At 32.3% G+C, this 26,068-nt stretch overlaps 3 protein-coding genes across 3 annotated transcripts in view; 2 read left to right on the forward strand and 1 right to left on the reverse strand.

Moving 5' to 3' along the window:
- Positions 1–24,952, reverse strand: part of LOC132742543 (cleavage and polyadenylation specificity factor subunit 1-like) — a 32,962-nt gene extending 8,010 nt beyond the window's left edge. The window contains exons 1-11 of the mRNA XM_060730977.1: positions 24,906–24,952; positions 22,859–22,957; positions 20,909–20,981; positions 20,046–20,158; positions 19,721–19,823; positions 18,330–18,560; positions 17,565–17,717; positions 14,835–14,951; positions 14,354–14,444; positions 13,967–14,051; positions 1,451–1,592 (exon numbers count right to left, since the gene is read on the reverse strand). Of these exons, the coding sequence (XP_060586960.1) occupies positions 1,451–1,592; positions 13,967–14,051; positions 14,354–14,444; positions 14,835–14,951; positions 17,565–17,717; positions 18,330–18,560; positions 19,721–19,823; positions 20,046–20,158; positions 20,909–20,981; positions 22,859–22,957; positions 24,906–24,952 (1,254 nt within the window). The remainder of the gene's footprint in view (positions 1–1,450; positions 1,593–13,966; positions 14,052–14,353; positions 14,445–14,834; positions 14,952–17,564; positions 17,718–18,329; positions 18,561–19,720; positions 19,824–20,045; positions 20,159–20,908; positions 20,982–22,858; positions 22,958–24,905) is intronic.
- On the forward strand, positions 12,100–12,864 carry LOC132742545 (uncharacterized). The gene is made up of 2 exons (XM_060730980.1): positions 12,100–12,288; positions 12,638–12,864. The coding sequence occupies exons 1-2, from the start codon at positions 12,100–12,102 to the stop codon at positions 12,791–12,793; spliced, it is 345 nt and encodes a 114-aa protein (XP_060586963.1). The 3' UTR covers positions 12,794–12,864.
- Positions 24,953–25,054: 102 nt separating the features above from the next.
- Positions 25,055–25,398, forward strand: LOC132742544 (E3 ubiquitin-protein ligase TRIM33-like; the record flags this gene model as incomplete). Its single annotated transcript, XM_060730979.1, has 1 exon — positions 25,055–25,398. A coding segment is annotated over exon 1 (344 nt), but the record flags the coding sequence as incomplete, so codon positions are not given.
- Between the last annotated feature and the right edge of the window lie 670 nt (positions 25,399–26,068).

The following is a 26,068-nucleotide window of genomic DNA, read 5'->3' on the forward strand; positions in this document are numbered from 1 at the left end:
GCAGCCATGGAAGGGAAGGAGTTGAAGTAGCTGCTGTATAGAGAGAGAGAGAATAAAATACTAGAACTCTGCGAGTCGGATGTGTCGCCTTGTGAACAATATAGTTTAGGAGAAATGGCCAGGACAAAAATGAAATATGAAAACTAACAAAGGGCAATAACTCAAAAAATAATAAGTGCAGAGCAGCAGTTTCTGTGCACTGCAATTCTTATCAATAAGATCTATCATTCTATGAAGTTTCAAGTCCATATCTTTTAAAATTTATGAGTAATAGCCTGGACAAAAATAAAGTTTGAAAATCAATAAAGGGTAATAACTCACAAATAAGAAGTGCAGAGTACTGGTTCTTGTATACTGCACTTTTTCTTAATGAGATCTATCATCCTATGAAGTTTCATGTCCATAGCTTTCATACTTGAGGAGAAATGACCCGGACAAAAATAAAGTATGAAAATTAACAAAGGGCAATAACTCAAAAAATAAGAAATGCAGAGTACCGGTTCTTGTGCACTGCACTTCTTCTTAATGAGATCTTTCATCCTATGAAGTTTCAAGTCCATAGCTTTTATACTTAAGGAGAAATGGCCCGGACAAAATTAAAGTATGAAAGTTAACAAAGGGCAATAACTCAAAAAATAAGAAATGCAGAGTACCGGTTCTTGTGCACTGCACTTCTTCTTAATGAGATCTATCATCCTATTTAGTTTCAAGTCCATGGCTTTTATACATTAGGAGAAATGGCCCGGACAAAAATAAAGTATGAAAATTAACAAAGGGCAATAACTCAAAAATTAGGAAGTGCAGATCATCGGTTCTTGTGCACTGCACTTCTTCTTAATGAGATCTATCATCCTATGAAGTTTCAAGTCCATAGCTTTTATACTTAAGGAGAAATGGCCCAGACAAAATTAAAGTATGAAAATTAACAAAGGGCAATTACTCAAAAATTAAGAACTGCAGAGTACCGGTCCTTATGCACTGCACTTCGGGTTATTGAAAGAAGCATGCATACCAAGTTTGAAGTCAATCAGACTTGTAGTGACTGAGCTCCGGACAAGCTTTTGGGGATGCCGACACCGACGCCGACACCGCCGACAAAAGTTTTTTCAAGGCGACACAAAAATGATAATTTAGCTTGTTTGAAAGACATCATTTTTACAATCTGATGTATGATTAATCGAACAATGATCACAACGTTCAATTTACACCAACTAAATTAAATAACAAGTGTTTTCTCATGATAAAAACACTTACCGCTAGTTCATATTTTACTGTACATGTAAACTTGAAACTTTAAACCACTTATTATATAGACTAATTAAAAAACGTTTCTTATGTTTCTTGTCTTTTCATGCTAATTACCCTCAAATATGTAAATAAAGACCAAATTAGGGTGAAGGAAAATGTGGTCTTTTGCGACAAGGTTAAAACTGACTAGTACAATACTCACTCTTCCTCTGGCAAGAATGTCTTCTCCAAAACAGTAATTGGTTCCTATGGCAACATAACCTTTAACCCCTGACACTGTCTCCTCTGACTTTAGCAGTACATATTTCAAGGCTGTGACATGCTCCATTTCTTCCATCTCTATTCTGTAAAGATATCAAAATTGTTTCAATTACAGCATAGAAACACATTCAAGAAAGGCAAGAACCGGTTGATACGGGTGATGCTCCACGAGAAGGTTTTGGACACAGGAAAGTATAAAACTAGAAATGTGTCATCATGCCACGGATGCCCCCGCATGCAGCCAAAATTTCAGATGTTATAATATTTAGTTCCAAATTTGTTTGCACAAATTATTGTTTTCATTTTAAGTTCAAAGTCCTTAAAACTTTTCAATGTTAACACAAACCATTTTCATACAATGTTCAAGGCACTGAAATTATTCAGTCTTAACCTTTTGAAAATAGCATATTTCATATTTGTAGCCAAAATAATGGCTACATACATTTCCACAAAAGTATGAGTGCTGAAACTGTTCAAAATTTTTCCAATATTCAAGAAAGATAAGTTTGTCCAAAATCATTGAACCTCGACCAAATTCAAACTTAAACTGCTTATTCCTAAGATGTATCTATATTATTTTCAAAGTGAAAGGGACATAACTCTGCCAAAAAATCATCGAACCATGACCAAATTCCAACTTGACCTGCCCATTCCTTTGACATATCCATATGTCAAATTTGAGTTGAATATGTAACACTGTTGGGTAGATAATGAACAGAAACTGTAAATTTCATATTATTTTCAAAGTGAAAGGGGCATTTCTCTGCCAAAAATCATTGAACCATGACCAAATTCGAACTTGGCCTTGGCATTCTAAAAACATATCCATATGTCAAATTTGAGTTTAATAAGTTGTACCATTGGGGAGATAATAAACAGAAACTGAAAATTTCATATTATTTTCAAAGTAAAAGGAGCATAACTCTGCCAAAAATCATCGAACCATGACCAAATTCAAACTTGACCTGTATTTTCTCATGACATATCCATATGTCAAATTTGAGTTGAATGTGTTGTACCGTTGGGGAGATAATGAACGGAAACTGAAAATTTCATATTATTTTCAAAGTAAAAGGAGCATAACTCTGCCAAAAATCATCGAACCATGACCAAATTCATACTTGACCTGTATTTTCTCATGACATATCCATATATCAAATTTGAGTTGAATGTGTTTTACCATTGGGTAGATAATGAACGGAAACTGAAAATTTCATATTATTTTCAAAGTAAAAGGGGCATAACTCTGCCAAAAATCATCGAACCATGACCAAATTCGAACTTGACCTGTATTTTCTCATGACATATCTATATGTCAAATTTGAGTTGAATGTGTTGTACCGTTAGGGAGATAATGAACGGAAACTGAAAATTTCATATTATTTTCAAAGTAAAAGGGGCATAACTCTGTCAAAAATCATCGAACCATGACCAAATTCGAACTTGACCTGTATTTTCTCATGACATACCCATATGTCAAATTTGAGTTGAATATGTGCAACCGTTACTAAGATAATGAACGGAAACTGATGATGACGGAATGACAGAATGACGGAAGGACGGAACAGGGTAACACTATATGCCCCGGCCATTACATGGCGGGGGCATAAAAATGAACAAAGGGCAAAAACTCCAAAATTAGGCAAGGCAGAGTAATTATGTTTATTTTTGCACTGCACATCTATTCAATGAGATCTATCTATCTATCTATCTATCCAGTTTCATGATGATATCTCTTATAGTTTCAGTTATGTCAAGGGTAAAATTCAAAGTGTAAAAATGTACAAAGGGCAATAACTCCAAAATTAGACAAGGCTGTTTTTAGGTTCTTTAGCATTGCAGTTCTATCCAATGAGATCTACCTACCTACAAGGTTTCATGTTGATATCTCTGATAGTTTTAGAGTTATGTCCCCGACGAAAGTCAAAAAGTAAAAATAAACAAAGGGCAATAATTCAAAAAATAGGCATGGCAGAGTTACAGTTCTTGTGCACTGCACACCTACTCAATGAAATCTATCTACCTACAAAGTTTCATGTTGATATCTTATAATATTAGAGTCATGTCCCAGACAAAGTTCAAAGTGTCAAAATTAACAAGAGGCAATAACTCCAAAATTAGGCAAGACAGAGTTATGGTTCTTGTGCACTGCAAACCTACTAAATGAGATCTATCTATCTGTAAAGTTTCATGTTGATAACTCTTATAATTTTACAGTTATGTCCCTGACAAAGTTCAAAGTGTACAAGTAAACACAGGGCAATAATTCAAGTATTAGGCAAGGCAGAGTTACGGTTCTTGTGCACTGCACACCTACTCAATGAGACCTATCTACCTACAAAGTTTCATGTTGATACCTCTTATAGTTTTAGAGTTATGTCCCAGACAAAGTTCAAAGTGTAAAATAAACAAAGGGCAATAATTCAAAAATTAAGCAAGGCAGAGTTACGGTTCTTGTGCACTGCACACCTACTCAATGAGACCTATCTACCTACAAAGTTTCATGTTGATAACTCTTATAGATTTAAAGTTATGTCCCAGACAAAAGTCAAAAAGTAAAAATAAACAAAGGGCAATAATTCAAAAATTAGGAAGGGCAGAGTTATGGTTCTTGTGCACTGCACACCTACTCAATGAGATTTATCTACCTACAAAGTTTCATGTTTATACCTCCTATAGTTTTTATGGTTATGTCTCGGACAAAGTTCAGTGTCAAAATGGCAATAAAAGGGCAATAACTCCAAAATTAGGAAAGACAGAGTTACGATTCTTGTGCACTATATACCTACTCAATGAGATCTATCTACCTACAAAGTTTCATGTTGATACCTCTTGTTGTTTCAAAGTTATGTCCCAGACAAGAAAAGCGGACGGACGGACATACTCACAAAATGGTACTTATGTGACTTTTCCTTTCATCTTTTTGGCCATTTTTAATCACACAAGGCTTAAAAAAAGACACACAAGTAAATACTTTGTGAAAATGTCTGCACAACTGTCTAAAACTACATGTAGTTTTGAACAAAAAGTTTAGAATTCAGAAGCTACCTTTTTTCTCCTATAACTGCAACAGGTACAATGTATATTAAACACATGTTTTCATCTTTAGTTACACTTAAAAAGTCATACAAAAATATATAATGCATCATATTTATAAGCTTGAAGATTTACACAACCAATGTTGTTTTTTTTTAAATTAAACTTGGACATAATGATGCTAGTATATTTACTTAAATTAGAAAGAGTTATTCCATTATTACTTGATAATATTCTTGTCAAACAATGGTCAGTATCTAAAGTATTTATTAGTTGTTGGAGGGAATTGACCCTATATTACATGCTATTGAAGCATTACTGTAGATTGTTTTATATTTAGGCAGTTATAACTGCCTGTCTAGAGAAACTTGAAAAAAGAATACCTTTTCATATATTGTCAGAGTTTACATGTCTAAAGTACATTTATATACAACAAAAGAAAATACAATTTACAAAGTTACAAATAATGTAGAAATAATTTTAAATCTTGATAAATATTACCCATATATCATTATACTATGTAAAAGACATTTATTTAAATATTATGATAACCCTCTTTTAGAATTTAAAAGAAAATATTAATTTTATGAATAGTAAAGGGAAGTAATACAGTATTTTTTTTGTAACAATTTGGATTTTGGTTAACTCCCCTTTTAAGTTACTAAATAACACTACACATTAGGATCAGACAATCAGCAATACATGACTTGTAGGTTGTCACCTTTATGTGATTTTTCAAACAGCCAATTATCAGCAACCTTACACAATTTTGAAAGCAATGTGGTTTCTAATTTTGACCGCTGAAAAACCAATACTGAGTGAAGCAATTTTCATGATTTCGAGAACAAATATGGTGTTGTCCATGAAGCTGGCAGGCTGGCAATACAATCTTGCCCATTAAGCAAGAGCTGTCACAGGAGACAGCGAAGCTCGACTAATAAAATACTGGACGCAGTAAGGAGGACAAAACTATGAAAGAAAAATCAATTATGTATAATTATGTATTAAGTTATATTAAAAAAATAATATTTGTTAACATAAATTCCAAGATCAAGGGGAATAATTCTATAAATAGTCATGCTAGAGGTATGGACCTTGTCACACAAAATTTGTGTAATGATAAGAAATATATATTTGAAGTTTGAAGTAGATACCTTAAAAAGTAAAGAAGTTATTATATTTCTTAAAGAAAATCCTAAGTTCAAAGAGAGATAAATGTGTAAATATTGCTTCAAGAGTTATGAACATTGTCACATAAAATGTAATTGATGATAAGGAATAAGTATTTGAAGCTTGAGGTAGATACCTTTAAAAATAAAGAAGTTGTAATAAAAAATAACATTTTTCTAGTAAAAAAATGTAAGTTTATGGGGAGATAATTCTTGCAATATTGGTGCTAGAGTTATGAACCTTGTCACATAAGATGTGGATGATGATAACGTAAATATATTTGAATTATGAAGTTGATCCCTTTAGAAATAAATAAGTAACAGTAAAAAATAATATTTTTTATGGAAAATTCTAAGTTCAAAGGGAGATAAATCTGAAAATATTGGTGCTAGAGTTATGAACCTTGTCACATAAGATGGGATGATGATAACGTAAATATATTTGAAGTATGAGGTTGCTCCCCTAAGAAATAAAGAAAACAGTAAGAATAGTACTTTTTTGAGGAAAATTCTAAGTTCAAGGGGAGATACATCTTAAAATATTGGTGCTAGAGTTATGAACCTTGTCACATAAGATGGGGATGATGATAAGGTACATATATTTGAAGTATGAGGTTGATCCCTTAAGAAATAAAGAAGTAACAGTAACAAGAGCTGTCACAGGAGACAGCGAAGCTCAACTAATAAAATACTGGACGCAGTAAGGAGGACAAAACTATGAAAGAAAAATCCATTATGTATAATTATGTGTTAAGTTATAGAAAAAAAATAACATTTGTTAACATTAATTCCAAGATCAAGGGGAATAATTCTAGAAATAGTCATGCTAGAGTTATGGACCTAGTCACACAACATTTGTGTAATGATAAGAAATATATATTTGAAGTTTGAAATAGATACCTTAAAAAGTAAAGAAGTTATCATATTTCTTAAAGAAAATCGTAAGTTCAAAGACAGATAAATGTGTAAATATTGCTTCAAGAGTTATGAACATTGTCACATAAAATGTAATTGATAATAAGGAATAAGTATTTGAAGCTTGAGGTAGATACCTTTAAAAATAAAGAAGTTGTAATAAAAAATAACATTTTTCTAGTAAAAAAATGTAAGTTTATGGGGAGATAATTCTTGCAATATTGGTGCTAGAGTTATGAACCTTGTCACATAAGATGTGGATGATGATAACGTAAATATATTTGAATTATGAAGTTGATCCCTTTAGAAATAAATAAGTAACAGTAAAAAATAATATTTTTTATGGAAAATTCTAAGTTCAAAGGGAGATAAATCTGAAAATATTGGTGCTAGAGTTATGAACCTTGTCACATAAGATGGGGATGATGATAACGTAAATATATTTGAAGTATGAGGTTGCTCCCCTAAGAAATAAAGAAGAAACAGTAAGAAATAGTACTTTTTGAGGAAAATTCTAAGTTCAAGGGGAGATACATCTTAAAATATTGGTGCTAGAGTTATGAACCTTGTCACATAAGATGGGGATGATGATAAGGTACATATATTTGAAGTATGAGGTTGATCCCTTAAGAAATAAAGAAGTAACAGTAACAAGAGCTGTCACAGGAGACAGCGAAGCTCGACTAATAAAATACTGGACGCAGTAAGGAGGACAAAACTATGAAAGAAAAATCCATTATGTATAATTATGTGTTAAGTTATAGAAAAAAAATAACATTTGTTAACATTAATTCCAAGATCAAGGGGAATAATTATAGAAATAGTCATGCTAGAGTTATGGACCTTGTCACACAACATTTGTGTAATGATAAGAAATATATATTTGAAGTTTGAAGTAGATACCTTAAAAAGTAAAGAAGTTATCATATTTCTTAAAGAAAATCGTAAGTTCAAAGACAGATAAATCTGTAAATATTGCTTCAAGAGTTATGAACATTGTCACATAAAATGTAATTGATAATAAGGAATAAGTATTTGAAGTTTGAGGTAGATACCTTTAAAAATAAAAAAGTTATAATAAAAAATAACATTTTTCTACTAAAAAAATCTAAGTTTTTGGAGAGATAATTCTTGCAATATTGGTGCTAGAGTTATGAACCTTGTCACATAAGATGTGGATGGTGATAATGTAAAAACATTTGAAGTATGAAGTTGATCCCTTTAGAAAAAAATAAGTAACAGTAAAAAATAATATTTTTTATGGAAAATTCTAAGTTCAAAGGGAGCTAAATCTAAAAATATTGGTGCTAGAGTTATGAACCTTGTCACATAAGATGGGGATGATGATAACGTAAATATATTTGAAGTATGAGGTTGATCCCTTAAGAAATAAAGAAGAAACAGTAAGAAATAGTATTTTTTTGAGGAAAATTCTAAGTTCAAGGGGAGATAAATCTGAAAATATTGGTGCTAGAGTTATGAACCTTGTCACATAAGATGGGGATGATGATAAGGTACATATATTTGAAGTATGAGGTTGATCCCTTAAGAAATAAAGAAGTAACAGTAAAAAATAGTATTTTTTAAGGAAAATTCTAAGTTCAAGGGGAGATAAATCTGAAAATATTGGTGCAAGAGTTATGAACCTTGTCACATAAGATGGGGATGATGATAAGGTACATATATTTGAAGTATGAGGTTAATCCCTTAAGAAATAAAGAAGTAACAGTAAAAAATATTATTTTTTAAGGAAAATTCTGAGTTCAAGGGGAGATAAATCTGAAAATATTGGTGCTAGAGTTATGAACATTGTCACATAAGATGTGGTTGATGATAAGGAACATATATTTGAAGTTTGAAGTTGATACCTTAAGAAATGAGAAAGTTATAGTGAAAAATATTTTACTGCACCAAAACTTTAATCTAAAATCTGGACGCGGACGCCGACGCCGGTGCGAGTAGGACAGCTCTCCATATACTTCGTATAGTCGAGCTAAAAAATAGTATTTTTTAAGGAAAATTCTAAGTTCAAGGGGAGATAAATCTGAAAATATTGGTGCTAGAGTCATGAACCTTGTCACATAAGATGTGGTTGATGATAAGGAACATATATTTGAAGTTTGAAGTTGATACCTTAAGAAATGAGAAAGTTATAGTGAAAAGTATTTTACTGCACCAAAACTTTAATCTAAAATCTGGACGCGGACACCGGGGCGAGTAGGACAGCTCTCCATATACTTCGTATAGTCGAGCTAAAAATGGGTCTGTTATATATAGTTTACTTGTCTCAAATTAGTTCAAACTACTTTTTTTCTTACAAAAATCAACAATGTGTTTTACTTTCAGGAACAGCAAAATTTTGATACTGATTTGTCTATTTTATGCCTATATGTAATAAACGGGTTCAACTGCTAAAAATAGCTTTCTTAGGAAATCCGAATCATAATGATATAATGTATTGATATGACAATTAATATATACAGTGGTAATCAGATCTTCATGTAAGAACTAAGTAGATCTGAACTTTCTTCAATGTGTGTTAAATTACCTGAACATTTTGTTTACGATACAAAAACTAACTCAGGATATTCTTTTTATTAAACTTCATTAGGTGGACCACAAATGATTTTTTAAATGTTTAAAGTGACCAAATTTGTCAATTTGCTTAATTTCTCTTGGTAGTGTATTACATTATTAATTTATAGCACTGTAATAAAATTTTACATTTTCCTTCCTAAAGGAATGATATGTGATAAGAATTGTTTACATAAAATTTAGACTGCAAAAAAAACTTGTGTGTGTTTGGGTTTGTTTACCCTCGCCACCGGAAAGAGACCATATGGGCGAGCATATACTTCATTTATAACCTTTTAAAAAGGGGGAGCTGATGTTTAATTACTTATTGTTATATCCGTACATGTGTTTATGTGCATACCATATCCCCCATGACAGGGTAGTCTCTACGTACAACCTCTGCCATGGGAGGAAGATGGGGCAATCCCATACTAAGATTAAGAATTCTAAAATTAAATTATTAAAAAGCACTTATTTTAAAATTGGCCAAGACGTTTATAGTAGTTACTGTCTTTTATAACAGGTCTATCTAATATTTAGTATAACTATAAAAATTTTAAAATATTACCTATAATTGTAGAGTTCGCATACTTGCGAAGAAGGCATGTCAGGAACGTATTCTGACCAATTCATTGTGGGCTGACTGTTATTTATGTTGGTTTCTATTTAAATGTTATAAACCGTATACATTGGGATGCATATAATTAATTACATGTTTGTAATTAGCAGACTTTGTTTTAAATTTTGTAAATTTTGTAAGTTCTACCGAACACCCGCTTTATAAAGTTAATTTTGATTGGTTTAGAGAGGATTGCCTCCTTTGTTCTCATTGGCCGAAAATTCTCTGTTTACAAAATAAGGAGGTCAATCCGATTTTCTTGAAAATTCTGCAAGTTTTGTATTGACCTATTTCGACAAGTTTGTCGCGCGGACTGGATAGAAATTTTGCGGGTGCCCGTTGCATCCAATGTATACGTGTTTTTACCAACTTTATTTCAAGATTAAAACAAATATGATAGTTAAAATGTGGTGGAAATGGCCTTATCTATTTATCACTGTCTCATGGTCTATAAATTATTATGCATCTAGATATCACACATAATAATTAATCTTCTATTACTTAAACAATTCATAGAAGAATAAGAAAAAATCTAAGTCCCAAATATGGCTAATAATAATAACTTGGTTACCCATAATGTGATGAGATAGTCTTTATGTAACATATTTAAGAAAATCTCATGCTTGAGTGAACCCGTGATAAACGTATTGCTCCATATGGGGGCACGGGTTCACGTTTACTAGTATTAAGGATACTAGTTTATATATACAAGAATAAAAAAAAATAGATAATAAATAACACGGGGCGGGGGGCAAAGGGATATATACAATATGGAGTCTTTTTGACATTATGGGTAATCTGTAGCCAGCACCTCCCAATTTTGATAATAACCATGAGACTGTATGGTTAAAATAGTCTAGTGCACAGCCTATTTAAGAAATTATTCAATTAAAATTACATAGCAATAAAATTACAAAATAAATAAATAAATAAACTTCTCACTAGCACCGTTTCACGGCCACTTATTAGGGCCACTTTTTAAAAATAAACACATAAAATAGGTTATGTACACTTTATACAAAGGCTGTGCACTGACTCAAAAATTTAAAACATAAAATATTTGTCAAAACTAACATACAGTATACTATACTGTAGTATATAGCTTAGGCAACTACCCCTCGCGTATTGTTTATATGTTCGCGTCTTAACCTAATACATCAAAAAAGTTTTGTCTAGTTAGACTACCTAGTATTTATCTTATAAAGTTTCATTTTACGGCATTGATTATATTTTAATACATTCGCCTTTTTGCCGGAGAAAATGTGAGCTCGCGGACCACGCACTGATAGATCACTCAAACCTTCTTCAGAATCGGATAGATGGACCAACCACCACATATAATGATGTTAAACGAGACGAAAAGTATTTTAAATTTACGAAAATAGAAGAGAATAAACCTTTTACTGTACACGATAATTGTGACCAATCATATTGTTGTATTTCTGTTAATTTGAGAATACTTCAATTTCATTGGTTGTTGGAAAATACCATAGAAGAAAATATGAAAAATTTCCTTCGCGAATACCTTAATTAATGAGCCCATAATTTTAAAAAAAACACAAAATACAATTTTTTAAATAAATGCTAAAGATATTGTTTTCCAATATTGATACCTCTAATTATCCATGTTATTTTTTTATTAACTTAATCAGACCAATTAAGTATCATGCCAATTACATGTACATTAACCACCGGTTATTTTCTAATGACTATAATTAAAATCCTTAATTATCATACACATTTTCTTAATTATAATAATCAATAACTTTAATTAACACCTTTACAATTATTTGAAGTTTCTTTGATGAGAGAAAGATCAAAGTGGTAATTATCATACTGATATAAGATGTGGTCAAATAATTAAAACCAAACTGATAAAGATAATTAAATGATAATTATATGTCCATGAAACAATAAGATGTCTCCAGCTATAAATATTCTTGGTAATCTGTCCCAAGCCATCATATTATAAACACAAGCCAAAGAAATAACTACATCCAAGCTGTATTACAACAAAAACATGGATATTATCTCAGCTGCCAAAACTCTCCAACAACAACTGGTTGCCCTTAACAACAGTGACTTAATCATTTCACTTTTAGGTAATACATTCATTTTTTTATTCTTTTTGGAAAAGAGCCTTTATATATTTCACTCTTATCATGTCAATGAAGCATTTCATAGCCTTGTTCTTTATCTATTTGTTACCAGTTTATTACTTAAAATACTGCATATTTTACAGCAAAAAAGACAGTGTATTTGTTATATCTTTTATCAATGACAATAAAGATTTTAATATTTTTCTTTATTATTGCAGATGGCCAGCTAGAAAATCTAGGATGCCAGTCTATGATGTCAAGTATAGCAGAGAACCAGTCTCACCATTTACGTCTGCTGCTGCGTGTATCAGTCACAGAAGGTGTATGTAACATGTACCAGCATTACTCCAGTGACAAATGGGCTCAGGTATACATGCTTTCTTTCATTCTATTATCACAAGTTTAATATACCAATTGATATATTCATAATTTATATGAAGTAAACAGGATTTCAGAGCATAAATTCTATATTTGTGTAATTCTATTATCACAAGTTATAGCAATTGTTATATTTATCATTTACATGAAGATACTGGTATTTCAGAGCTAAATTTGTATTTGTTCAATCTGTCTTGGAAAGAACATCGAAAATAAGCTTTAAGCCCTTGTGTCCGTTCAATTTCTTCATTGTTTCATTTATCATCAAGATAAATATCGAGATAAAATTTATCATCATCATAACAATGTTCATATATTTTTTTCAATCCTTATTTCAGGTTCAGAACACAGCTAGAACAATCAAGTCAACAATTGAGGCCGATAGTGAGCAGCAGACGACATCAGTGATTACAACAAATACAAGAATTTCTGGTACAGATAAAGCAGCAGAAGAATGGACCAGTGTCATGTGTGAGCTGTCTAGACATGAATGACAATTGTTAATTTTATCATGAACTTTGTGCTGAATGTTACTGAAAATATGTGCTATTTTGTTGTATTGTTATTGAGTAAATAAAGTATGATAAAAACATACATTGCATTTTCTCTTTCTTTCATATGAAGTCTAGTTTATAATGTCTCATGTACAAGAATGTACATACGATGATGCAAATGTAACACAAATCAGGGATTTTTCCAGGATTTGGGGAACATGACACATACCCATGGAATTGGGAATTTCAGCGATGTTTTGTTAAAAACTGGGAAAAATGCATGACTTTGCGGTGATATAATAAAGCATCACTGTCTAGGATGGCATCCATTCAAGCACCATAACAGTGAAAAAGCCCTGATTTGCAAAGATTTTAAGAGTTTTCATTCAATATTTTCATTTTGTAACTTTCAATTGGGAACTTTTTCCTGTGGATTGGGAAAACAATACTATTTTCAAAAAGACCATGTAGTTGTTAGTACATTTGTAACATCAATGTAGGACACATTAAATGTATGTAAGAATGAATTTAGGATTCACAACGAAAGTGACCTAAAAGTGACTTGCACCAATTGGGAATCTAATCTAACTAGGGTCGCACAATTCACAGTCCAGTTAGCACTGGACTGTACAATAATTGTTGATGGTATATATTTTAGGCAGTTATAACTGCCTGTCTAGAGAAACTTGAAGAAAAAAGAATACCTTTCATAATATTGTCAACCTTCACAGTTTTTTGTGCATTTATATAGAATGAAGAAAAATACAATTCACAAAGTAAAACAAATTTTAGAAAGAGGTTTTAGTTTTAATAGATATCATCGATAAGGCTCCAATGTTTACATTTATTTGTAAACGTTTACATGATTATTAAGAACAGAAACGATACCGTGGTAACAGTGGTACTTCTATGTCCTATATATTGAATTCCAGTAGCCAAATGACGACTTGCTGTCTAATTTTAATACATTAAAGTAGATTTATTATTTTGTGAAAATTTTTCTGTATCATCACTTTATTTTACTTCCAGTAATTTGTTTCATTTTAATCAATTAACAAACACCTTTTTACCTATAGCAAACAGAACACCTGGTTACAATTCTATGGTATTTGGGTATGTACTCTAAATACAAAATAGGGCACTTGGACTTTGATTAATTTAGAATAGACTTACTGTGTATTTGGCACAACTTCCCACGATGTTGGACTGTAAAGTTGACAGGAAAACTTCTGTGCTGTTGGATAGACAAATCTCTCATCTGAAAATGGCAACAAAAAATCTGTCATTTTTGAGTCTAAACCACATTACAATGATAGTAACAAATTACCAAATCTATCCTAAACATCATAATTATGTTTTCATTTCACATTTACCTGATACATGTATTGAATAAGAAATATATTGCATTTCTCTAAATAAAAAGTATTAAATTATGGCTTAAATACAAAGTTGATGCAAAAGTTCAATTATTTGTTACAGAATATCCATAAATAGTTACGTTAAATCTTAGGTGTGGAAATGCTTTTTCAGCACGGTATTTTCATTAATTTTATTCTATACCTTTTTCAAAGACATCAAATTCTCTTTCTTCTGATGTAACTTTGGGCAATTTGTTGCCAATATCAGGTGTATGCATGACTACAGCATAAGTCTGAAATAAAAATGAAATTTCAAGGATCAAATATTTATAATGCCAAAATGACCAAGATATTACTTGCTATAGACAATAATAAAGTACAGCCTTGCTGTAGAAGAATCAAGTCAATACTCAGCAGCTATCTCCAAAGAATTAAAATAGCAATATTTAACAATTATCAAAGTGGTCTTGTAAATGGAATAAATTAGAATATAATCAATAAACAATGGTATATTATTCAAAAATACAAAAAATTACCCTGTAGAACTTGAAAAAAGCACCTTTATATTTTAAGTTTCAGACTTATCTTTCTTAAGGACATACTGCTTACTTGAATAAATATACATTTACAGCCATTTTCAGCTACAGATAAAAGAAAAGAATTGACAGCTGTGTTTGCCTTACCTTGCTGTCTGTATGATAAATGATAAAATGAGGTGTACATCTTAATGGAACTTTACGTATAGGCCATGGAGCATCATATGTTAAATGAGTTGGTAATACTGAAATTCGTAGTTCTCCCTGAAAACAAAACAAAACCAAAATAATTTGAATAATAAAACAAATTGACAATTTTAATTATAATATACATGAAAAGATACCAAGATTAATATCCTTTCTGATATGTTATACATTCAAAATGACAAGTAGTTGAACACAAATCTAATTTATATGCTAGGATACAATTGTAAGTGTGCCTCCTGTACTTAAGAAAAGCCATCTAAGGTTCAAATATTGTGCACACAAATAAATAGATATCAAAACAAGAGCTATCAATAGGACAGTGTGCTCAACTATTATCAGTGCTTAATGGCAAAACATGAGTCTGGCTAATGTAGAATATTTCAAGTTAAACTAGAACTCCGCGAGTCGGATGTGTCGCCTTGTGAACAATGTAGTTTAGGAGAAATAGCCAGGACAAAAATGAAATATGCAATAACTAAAAAAATAATAAGTGCAGAGCAGCAGTTTCTGTGCACTGCACTTCTTATCAATAAGATCTATCATTCTATGATGTTTTAAGTCCATAGCTTTCATACTTGAGGAGAAATGACCAGGACAAAAATAAAGTTAGAAAATCAACAAAGGGCAATAACTCAAAAAATAAGAAATGCAGAGTATCAGTTCTTATGCACTGCACTTTTTCTTAATGAGATCTATCACATATAAAGTTTCAAGTCCATAACTTTTTAATACTTTCGGAGAAATGGCCTGGACAAAAATGAAGTATGAAAATAAACAAAGGGCCATAACTCAAAAATTAAGAAATGCAGAGTACCGATTCTTGTGCACTGCACTTCTTCTTAATGAGATCTATCATCCTATGAAGTTTCAAGTCCATAGCTTTTATTCTTAAGGAGAAATGGCCAGGACAAAATTAAAGTATGAAAATAAACAAAGGGCAATAACTAAAAAAATAAGAAATGCAGAGTAACTGTTCTTGTGCACTGCACTTCTTCTTAATGAGAGCTATCATCCTATGAAGTTTCAAGTCCATGGCTTTTATACATTAGGAGAAATAGCCCGGACAAAAATAAAGTATGAAAATTAACAAAGGGCAATAACTCAAAAATTAGGAAGTGCAGAGTACCGGTTCTTGTGCACTGCACTTCTTCTTAATGAGATCTATCATCCTATGAAGTTTCAAGTCCATAGCTTTTTTAGTTGAAGAGAAATGGCCCGGACAAAATTAAAGTATGAAAATTAACAAAGGGCAATAACTCAAAAAATAAGAACTGCAGAGTACCGGTCCTTGTGCACTGCACTCCGGGTTATTGAAAGAAGCATGCATACCAAGTTTGAAGTCAATCAGACTTAAAGTGACTGAGTTATGCTCCGGACAAGCTTTAGGGGACGCCGACGACGACGCCGCCGACACAGACGCCGCCGAAAAGTAACCCCTATATGTCACCTTTTCAAGACGACACAAAAAGGGGTCACAATTCTGCGAAAACAAGGTTAGTGTTATGGTCCTGTTATATGACCTTCTATTATACTCAAAGAAATGTGTGAAGTTTCAACCCATTCCCTTTAGTAGTTTTAAAGATACTTGCACGCAAAAAAATAACCAAAGTTTGATACCTGGGTGAGTACAATAGTCCTCGTATTCTTCAATTAGTCAGGCTAAAAAATGGTTGAAATATGCATGGTAACAATAAGTTGTATTACCATATAAACAAGAGCCCGGTTTGAGCTGGGTGATGCTCCCCAAATAGGTTTTGGACACAGAAAGTACACCTCTTGTAGTTTCAGAGTTATGTCCCTGGAAAAAGTTCAAAGTGCAATAATTCCAAAATTAGGCAAGGCAGAGTTACTGTTCTTTGCACGGCACTTCTAATCAATGTGATCTATCAACCTACAAAGTTTCTTGATGATGTCTCTTATGATTTCCGAGTAATGTCCCGGACAATTTCAAAAAGTAAAAATAAACAAAATGCAATAACTCCAGAATTAGGCAAGGCAGAGTTATGAATCTTGTGCACTGCACATCTACCCATTGAGATATATCTACCTACAAAGTTTCATGTTGATATCTCTTATAGTTTTACAGCTATGTCCTGGACAAGATTTTTCTAAATGGGGAGATAATTCAAAAATGAGGCTTAACAGAGTTATGGTTCTTTTGCACTGCACCTCTACTCAATGAGATCTATCTACCAACAATGTTTCATCTTGTTATCTCTTATAGTTTTAGAGTTATGTTCCGGACAAAGTTCAAAGTGTTAAAATAAACAAAGGGCAATAACTCCAAAATTAGGACAAAAAGAGTTATTGTTCTTATGCACTGCACATCTACCCATTGAGATCTATTCACCTACAAAGTTTCATGTTGATATCTCTTATAGTTTTAGAGTTATGCCCCGGACAAGATTTTTCTATAGGGGAGATAATTCAAAAACCGGGCAATATAGAGTTATGGTTCTTTGACACTGCACTCCCCCTCAATGCCCTCTACCACTGTATGAAGTTTCAACAAATTATCTCCAAGGGTTTTCAAGTTATGCTCCGGACAAGGCAACGGACGGACACACAGACAGACGGAAGGACGGACGGAAGGACGGACAAGGCGCGGACTATATGCTCCCCCGAAATTTTTCGGGGAGCATAAAAATTACATTTGTCAATTTGTATTACCTGTTTATTAAAGTAGAGAAAACCTTTGGGACAATTCACATTATGAAATGGAGCAAAACATGTGATGGCACCATCTAGTCCCATGGGATGTATCCTAAGGGACCCTCTCTGTGTCATAAACAACCAGTGTGGATATGGTCCACAAATAAATACCTGAAATAATACATACATGTTAACATACAGTCTGCAAAAAAAACTATAAGTAAGCAAAAAACATTTAATGTTAAAGAAATTAAATTCAGGCATTGTCTTAAATGAGTAACTCTGCAATGTTACTTCATTTTTATACAAAAGGGAAAGAATTGGCTTTACAATGAAATTGTCCACAACAGGAATAAAAGATAACATTTTCTTATGATTTTCAAAATAATCTGCTTGAGTCACACTTGATAAAAGAAAGGGAATGGAACATGATAAATTATAGCTATTGCCCTTATATGCTTTCTCACAAAAGTAAAATGTTTAAAATTAGTGCAAAAGGTATTCACTTTAAGAAACTATGCATTTAACTTATTCATAATGTAAAATATAATTGTAAACTATTGATCAAGGGTTTCATAAAATGACATATTACCAAATTTGTATTGTGTATATCAGAACAGAATAATTACTTATAAACCACAAACAGGCAAAAACATATTTTCACTGATGTTCTCATTACATATGTATCCATCTCAAAACATGATAAACAATATCAACAAGGAAAGGCGGCGTTCAATCAAGCCTATAATGTCTATAATAAATAAAATCTTATCAAGTACTTACTCCACTATAGCCTGAAATATCATCAAAGTACCAGAACCACTGTCCTTGATCAGTTTTAAATTCATCAAATTCATCTAAGATCTCTTCGCCTCTCTTTCGGAACTTTACCTTACGTTCCTTCAGAATCAAATTATGCTGGACTTTCTTAAATCGTATTTTAAGGTGATTGTCTTCCTTTGACTGATAATACGGGAATGCTTCATAGATCAATAAACCATCTTCTACCCTGGCCTGAAAATAAATCACATTACAAAACCCATGAAGATCATATAATATACCTTGAGACAAGCCTTTGTAGACCGGACCATTTTACTATATTTATGACAACAAGTGACGAAATTTTATTCATACCATAAGAAGAATAACAGCTTTAATAGCATGTTGGTGGCAACTGAATCTACCCATGTGACCAGTGCAGATCAATGTTACCTTGTATATCATGATAAATGATTTAGTTCATATTGCCCATGTGACCAGTGCAGACCAACTTAAGCTGGCACATCATGATAAATGGTTACGTTCATATCACCCATGTGACCAGTGCAGACCAACTTAAGCTGGCACATCGTGAGGAATGGTGTAGTTCATATTGCCCATGTGACCAAGGCAGACCAACTTAAGCTGGTACATAATGATAAATGGTTTAGTTCATATCACCCATGTGACCAGTGCAGATCAATGTTAGCTGGCACATAATGATAAATGGTTTAGTTCATATTGCCCATGTGACCAGTTCAAACCAACTTAAGCTGGTACATAATGATAAATGGTTTAGTTCATATCACCCATGTGACCAGTGCAGATCAATGTTAGCTGGCACATAATGATAAATGGTTAAGTCCATATTGCCCATGTGACCAGTGCAGACCAACTTAAGCTGGCATATCATGATAAATGGTTTAGTTCATATCACCCATGTGACCAGTGCAGATCAATGTTAGCTGGCACATAATGATAAATGGTTTAGTTCATATTGCCCATGTGACCAGTTCAAACCAACTTAAGCTGGCACATCATGATAAATGGTTTAGTTCATATCACCCATGTGACCAGTGCAGATCAATGTTACCTGGCATATCATGATAAACGATTAAGTCCATATTGCCAGATGAACAGGTCCATTTAAGAGTATGGTAAGGGGGTGCCTGAGTAGAACCACCTAAGTTCCATCAGATGGCTGGATAGCTTCCTCACATAAAAGAAAACAAAGTCCTGGCGGGATTTAAATCTACAGCAATTAGAGACAAGTGGTTTGAAGTCAACAACCTTAACCACTTGCCCACTGATACCCCTAATAATGTTGTTTACAAATCATGCTTCTCTACATACATGGTCTGATAACTGCACGACTAACAATTTTTCTCTACAATAAAATACATTTATCATCTTACCAGCAGGTATGGTCTAGATTTCCGCTGTCCTAATCCAACAAGTAACACCTCATGTATATTATACATGCTATCAGTAACTGTCTTGTCTTGACTCAACCCAGACCTGAAAGTAGATATACATATAAAATTATGTGCATTATATCTTTCATAAAAAATTCATAAAAATTTCATACAACAACTGAGAATATTTTATATATCCGACGTACACAGCTGCTGCTAAATTTTATTTTTAAACAAAGAATATTGTTTTTATTTATGTCGCCTAGTAACTTTATAATTATATATAATTTATAAAAGAATGTTATCGAATAAGTAGATATCTCACCCAGATTTGCTGGCACTTATTTCTTTCAAACTTCCTGTGTCAACCAATACTTTCTGGCCAATGGGGAACGTCTTCACATAGTATGCTATCTTAAAGTCTGGTAAACTCAATATCTGAAATATTTCATTATTTGTGATGACTTCTTGTGAATAAAAAAATACTTTGTCAAGGTGTTAAAATTTCTATAACTATTTTTACTGAGATATAAACTGTTGATACTATAAAGACATAACAATCTTTTACTCAAAATACATAACAATCTTTTACACAACAGACATAACAATCTCTTCCACAAAAGACATAACAGTCTCTTCCACAAAAGACATAACAATCTTTTACACAAAAGACGTAAGTCTCTTTCACAAAAGACATAACAATTTCTTACACAAAAGACATAACAATCTCTTACACAAAGAACATAACAATCTCTTACACAAAGAACATAACAATCTCTTACACAATAGACATAACAATATCTTACACAAAAGACATAACAATCTCTTACACAAAAGACATAATCTCTTACACAAAAGACATAACAATCTCTTACATAAAAGACATAACAGTCTCTTGGGTGGTGTCATCTAGATTTTGACAAATTCAAGTACATTATCATTTTTCATTGGATATATAATTTTTCATTCATATTTAATTTCATGTATTGTTTGCCATATTTCAATTCAAATGAATGGAGAATTGTGTGTTTGTTTGGATTCATTTAAAACTTTAAAATGCCTAAGAAAAGAAGCATTAAGCTTCTAAGGAAAAGAAACTGTCATAAAATATTGATTTGTTTATGCATGCCTGATCCTATCATATTTAATTTAAAATCCTATCACATTTATATTTTAACAAATACAAACTTCTAAAGATCCATTTTCTCGTGCAACAGCTACCCAATATGACATCTTCAATTCCTTCTTCCGAGACTTCTTGCTATTATATAAAATAAACAATCAATATATTCAATAAGTGTACAGTTCCCTGCTTAAGGAAACAGTGGTTGCCTTTATTAAGGTTTGAACCCACACAGCCAGCAATACTTGGACTGCTAGTTATTCATGTACGCCATGCCAAAACACAAAAAAAAACACAATTTAAGCAAGGCAAATAAGTTTTTTCTTCTTATTTCTTTGTTTCACAGTGTATGATGCGATTTATTTTATATACATGTATAAGTTTTCTAATTTGGAACCCTACAGTCCTAAATGATCATTACATACAATATAATTATATATTCATAAACTATTAATACCTAACACATCACTTATATACATGTACTTAAATTCAAACTTAATTTTGATAATAACTAGAACATCCGTGAATATGATTCATACCCCTACCAATGTCCTTGACAGAAGACGACTTGGAAAGGTGGTTAAGAGAATATCTTTAGTGGCACAAATAAATATAAACATAAAAAGAAATTATCTCTGGTGAAAAAAAGACTAATTGTACAGGTAATAGTATAAATGTATATTGTCAAATCATGTTTGAAACATTTACAAATAACCTTTCATTTTCCCAATGTACTAAACATTTTCTAAGTCAATTTTTGACCTTCAAGTGTGGCCTTGACCTTAAGCTGGCACAAGGGTAAGATGGATTCTGCACATTGCCCAGTTGGGGTGAACATTTGAGTAAAGTTTGAAGAAAATCCTTCCATTAGTATAGAATTTATAGAGCGGACACAACATATTGTCTAGTATTGATTGTATGTAAATTTAAAGACTTAAAAAGGGGCATAACTTTGTCAAAATGCAATACAGAGTTATGAAACTTGACCTGCATATCTTATTTGTGACACCTCATATATCTTTTAAGTTTCAAGCAAATACCTGTGCTAGTTTCAGAAATATTCAAGTACATGTTAAAATTTAAGAACATTTTCTAAGTCAATTTTTGACCTTCAAGTGTGACCTTGACCTTAAGCCGGCACAAAGGTAACATGGGTTCTGCACATAACCTTGTTGAGGTGAACATTTGAGTAAAGTTTGAAGAAAATTCTTCCATTAGTATAGGATTTATAGAGCGGACACGACATATTGTCTAATATTTGATTGTATGTAAATTTGAAGACTTAAAAAGGGGCATAACTTTGTCAAAATGCAATACAGAGTTATGAAACTTGACCTGCATATCTTAATTGTGACACTTCATATATATTTTAAGTTTCAAGCAAATACCTTTTCTAGTTTCAGAAATATTCAAATACATGTTAAAATTTAAGAATATTTTCTAAGTCAATTTTTGACCTTCAAGTGTGACCTTGACCTTAAGCCGGCAAAAGGGTAACATGGGTTCTGCACATTACCTTGTTGAGGTGAACATTTGAGCCAAGATTGAAGAAAATCTTTCAATTAGTGTAGGACTTACAGAGCGGACACGACATACTGTCTAATATTTGATTGTTTGATATTTGACCTTCAATTGTGACCTTGACCTTGAGCTGACACATGGGCAACATGGGTTCTGCACATCCCCTTGTTGAGGTGAACATTTGAGCCAAGTTTGAAGAAAATCCTTCAATTGGTATAGGATTTATAGAGCGGACACGATAATGGAGATGGCCAGACGGAACTCCCCGCCCCCTCCCCCCCCGAACATTTTGTGGTGGGAGTATAATAATATAATAATTCTACTAAGGCTAGATTTCAAAATGACTAACCATGCCAACAGTATAGACTCAGGCCAGCCTGATCTATTTTCATACATCCTGGTCAGGCTCTAATCTCTTGGCTACTATTTTAATACAGCTATCCCTTTAACTTATTATTAGACAACTATAACAACATATTAAGTAGTAAGCATACCTAGATTTTGTTTCCTCTTTCATACTGATATTAGCAGATGTATCAAGGTTAGACGTATCTTCATCTCCGTATAGTAACTCATCCTCATCATCAACAGTACTGGAAATATATATAGATACAGTTAAACCTGTGAACAAAGGTCAACAAATGGAGAGACAACTAATGGTCTTTATAGACAAGTGGTCTTTATTTGGAGGTTACTTTATTCCATTTTACCAATGTATGGTTGCCAAAAAGTGGCCTTTATCTACATGGTTGACTTTATTCAGAGTTGGTCTTTAACATAGGTTTGACTGTCCAAATGGTTCAAGGTCAGGGGTATTAGTTATCTCAAATAAACATTACCCTCAGCCAGACTAAACTCCACTGTTCACTACTCAATGTAAAAAATTTACAAATGTATTCTTGAAAGGCCCATTATACACTTCAATTGTTTTATTTTTATTTCTTGAGAGCTTTTAAGTTTTGGTGTCATATTATAGCTCCGAAAAAATTACCTGAACCATATTTTCCTTCTGTTGCTTTCCAGCAATTAGTTCATATAAAGTGGTTTATTATTGTGTATGGACATTTTGTTACTTAATTTTATGACATTCAGTGCTACTTTCTGACCATAATGTCACTTTAACCCTGGGGCTTTTATTTGAACAAATTTGGTAGACAGACACCAGAAGATGTTTCATGCTTAATATCTAAGCTCTAACTCTTTGGGCTTTTAAAAGAAGTTTTTTTTAAAGTTTTTACATATAAGGAAAAGCAATGACCCCCGGGGTGGGGCCAATTTTGACCCCAGGGCTTTCATTTGAACAAACTTGGTAGACACTGATCAGACAATGTTTCATGCCAAATATTTAAGCTCTAGCTCTTTTGGATTTTTAAAAGAAGATTTTTTAAGTTTTTACTATATACATATAAGGAAAAGCAATGACCACCTGGGGCAGGGCCATTTTTGACCCTAGAGCAAACTTGATAGACACTCACTAGAAGACGTTTCATGCCAAATATCTTAGCTCTAGGTCTTTTGGTTTTTTAAAAGAAAATATTTTAAGTTTTTTCTTTCGGTTGCCATGACAACCAGAGTTCTGCATGGAATTAAAGTCTTTGAAGGTGACCACCAATGGACCATTCCTGTGAAGTTTGGATGAAATTGGCTTAGCGGTTTATGAGGAGATGTCGTTTAAAGTAAAAGTTTACGGACAACGGACCGACAACGGACAAAAAGTGATCACAAAAGCTCACCATGTCACTTTGTGACGGTGAGCTAATAAAAAACTAGGTTACAGTTCATCTAAAGAATTTCGCTAGCTGAAATTTACAAGAAAATTAAATTCAGTCAAAACCATGGTGCCAAAATTAACTGAAATCCTTGAGTCAAAATCTTATTTCTGACAATTTCAGAGCATTTATGTCATTCGTGAATAGCCTTTCACATTTTCAATTTTATGGCTGCAATATCAACAAGTGACAGATGTTTGTTTGGCGTAAGAAGGGTTCCTATCTAATGCCTTTATTTATTAATTATACTAAAAATTCACACAGTCATATCACAAAAATTCTCATTTTTAAACATAATCACTAAATGTACCTCTTAAATGATTATATAAATTGAAAATTGTTTCATGACAGGCTATATGTCACTCTGGCATTGTTAAGGTTAAATATGAACATCAGGTATTTGTATCTTATAACACTTGTATGTTTTGACTATGAAAGTCAATGGTTTTCCTCAATCTTCGGCTTCCTTATTAATAACTGAACAATGGGCAAGAAGAAAACTTCAAATTAGCATTGGGAATATAAAATCTGTTGAAAATAAAATTAAAAAGTTTCTGCCATTCAACAGTATTGAATGGATTTAACATAAATCATTTATCGTTGATACATAAAGAAGTAAATAGCAAATAAACTTGAAAGATTCAATGGTGTCATTTTTCATTATGTGGTTGTCTGAAGTATTTGTAAGGGACAAAAAAAAGATTTCAAAAATAAAAAATTTCTGCCATTGAATTATTGAACGGATTTAACTTGAAACATTTATTATCAATACATAAAGACATTATTAGCAGATACACTTGAAAGATTCAGTGGTGTCATTTTTCATAACATGGTTAAGTATTGATTATGCACAATGAAGTTAAAATCATAAAGTTTATTTTATAAAACATTGCTGTGTTTGTAGCAACCGTCAGTAGAGATATGGCAGGGAAAGAGGATACAACACCTGGGATTACTGAGTCTGAGGAGTATATTAACTGTACTATATGCTCTGAAGCAGAGAGGACAACTGTGGCCCTCAAATATTGTGTGGACTGTACAACATATGTTTGTCAGGACTGTTTAAATGACCACAACAAGTTTGCAGCATTACGTAAACATCAGATTGTGGAGATCACAGAAGTTAATGAGCTTCTAGGTGACACAGATCAAGTCCAGGGAAAAAGATCAGTGGAATGTGGAAGTCATTATGAACAATACATTGACGGATATTGCAAAAACCATGATGAAGTGTGCTGCAGTGTTTGTGTGGCAATTAAACACAGGTTTGTTAATTTTCTCTGTTTGATAAATATCATGATTAAGACAAACACAGATTTGAAAGCTGCATTCCTCCAGTTGAGCCAAAATGTTTCAAGAAAATCAAAGTTATTTGTTTTTTAAGAAGAGTAAAATGATTAAAGTAATCATTTACATGTTATGTGCCATTAATAACTGAGTTTGCAGGATTTATAAAAATATTTCTACTAAGTTACTAACACAGTAGGGGCTATTTTTGCATTATATTGACCATTTTTGATAACTTAAATGGACTGTAAGGTTTGTTTTGTAATTTGTTAATTATTTTCTTTGTTCACATCACAATATTTTACTTTGAAATACAATTTTGACATGTTTGATAAATATTACAAAACAATATTTAACAAAGATATTGCTTGTACTCTGCATCAGCTTTAATATGAACAAGAAATGTCAAAACAATACATACCCCCCCCCCCTTTCTTGCCTTTAATGGATAGTAAGAATAAGACACCATTATGATAGACACATAAAAAAGGATAATGTACTGAAAAAAGTCCTAATAATCATTAAAAACAAGAGGGTGTTTGTTAAACACAAGTATAAAAATTTCCTTTTCTGGATCATGGTTATAGTTAAATTAAATGTTGACCAAATAGAAACAGATACTACTATAAACCTACTAACAGTAAACAA

The sequence above is a fragment of the Ruditapes philippinarum genome, unplaced genomic scaffold (assembly GCF_026571515.1).
Source record: "Ruditapes philippinarum isolate M1 unplaced genomic scaffold, ASM2657151v2 ctg7228_1_1_1_1, whole genome shotgun sequence".
In the NCBI taxonomy this organism is placed as follows: Eukaryota; Metazoa; Mollusca; class Bivalvia; order Venerida; family Veneridae; genus Ruditapes; species Ruditapes philippinarum.

Bases quoted from the DNA above. Each gene is read 5' to 3' on its own strand.
- LOC132742545 (XM_060730980.1), top strand. From the start codon at position 12,100: ATGACAATAAAGATTTTAATATTTTTCTTTATTATTGCAGATGGCCAG. The intron at 12,289-12,637 runs GTATACATGCTT...TCCTTATTTCAG, and splicing joins CCAGTGACAAATGGGCTCAG to GTTCAGAACACAGCTAGAAC.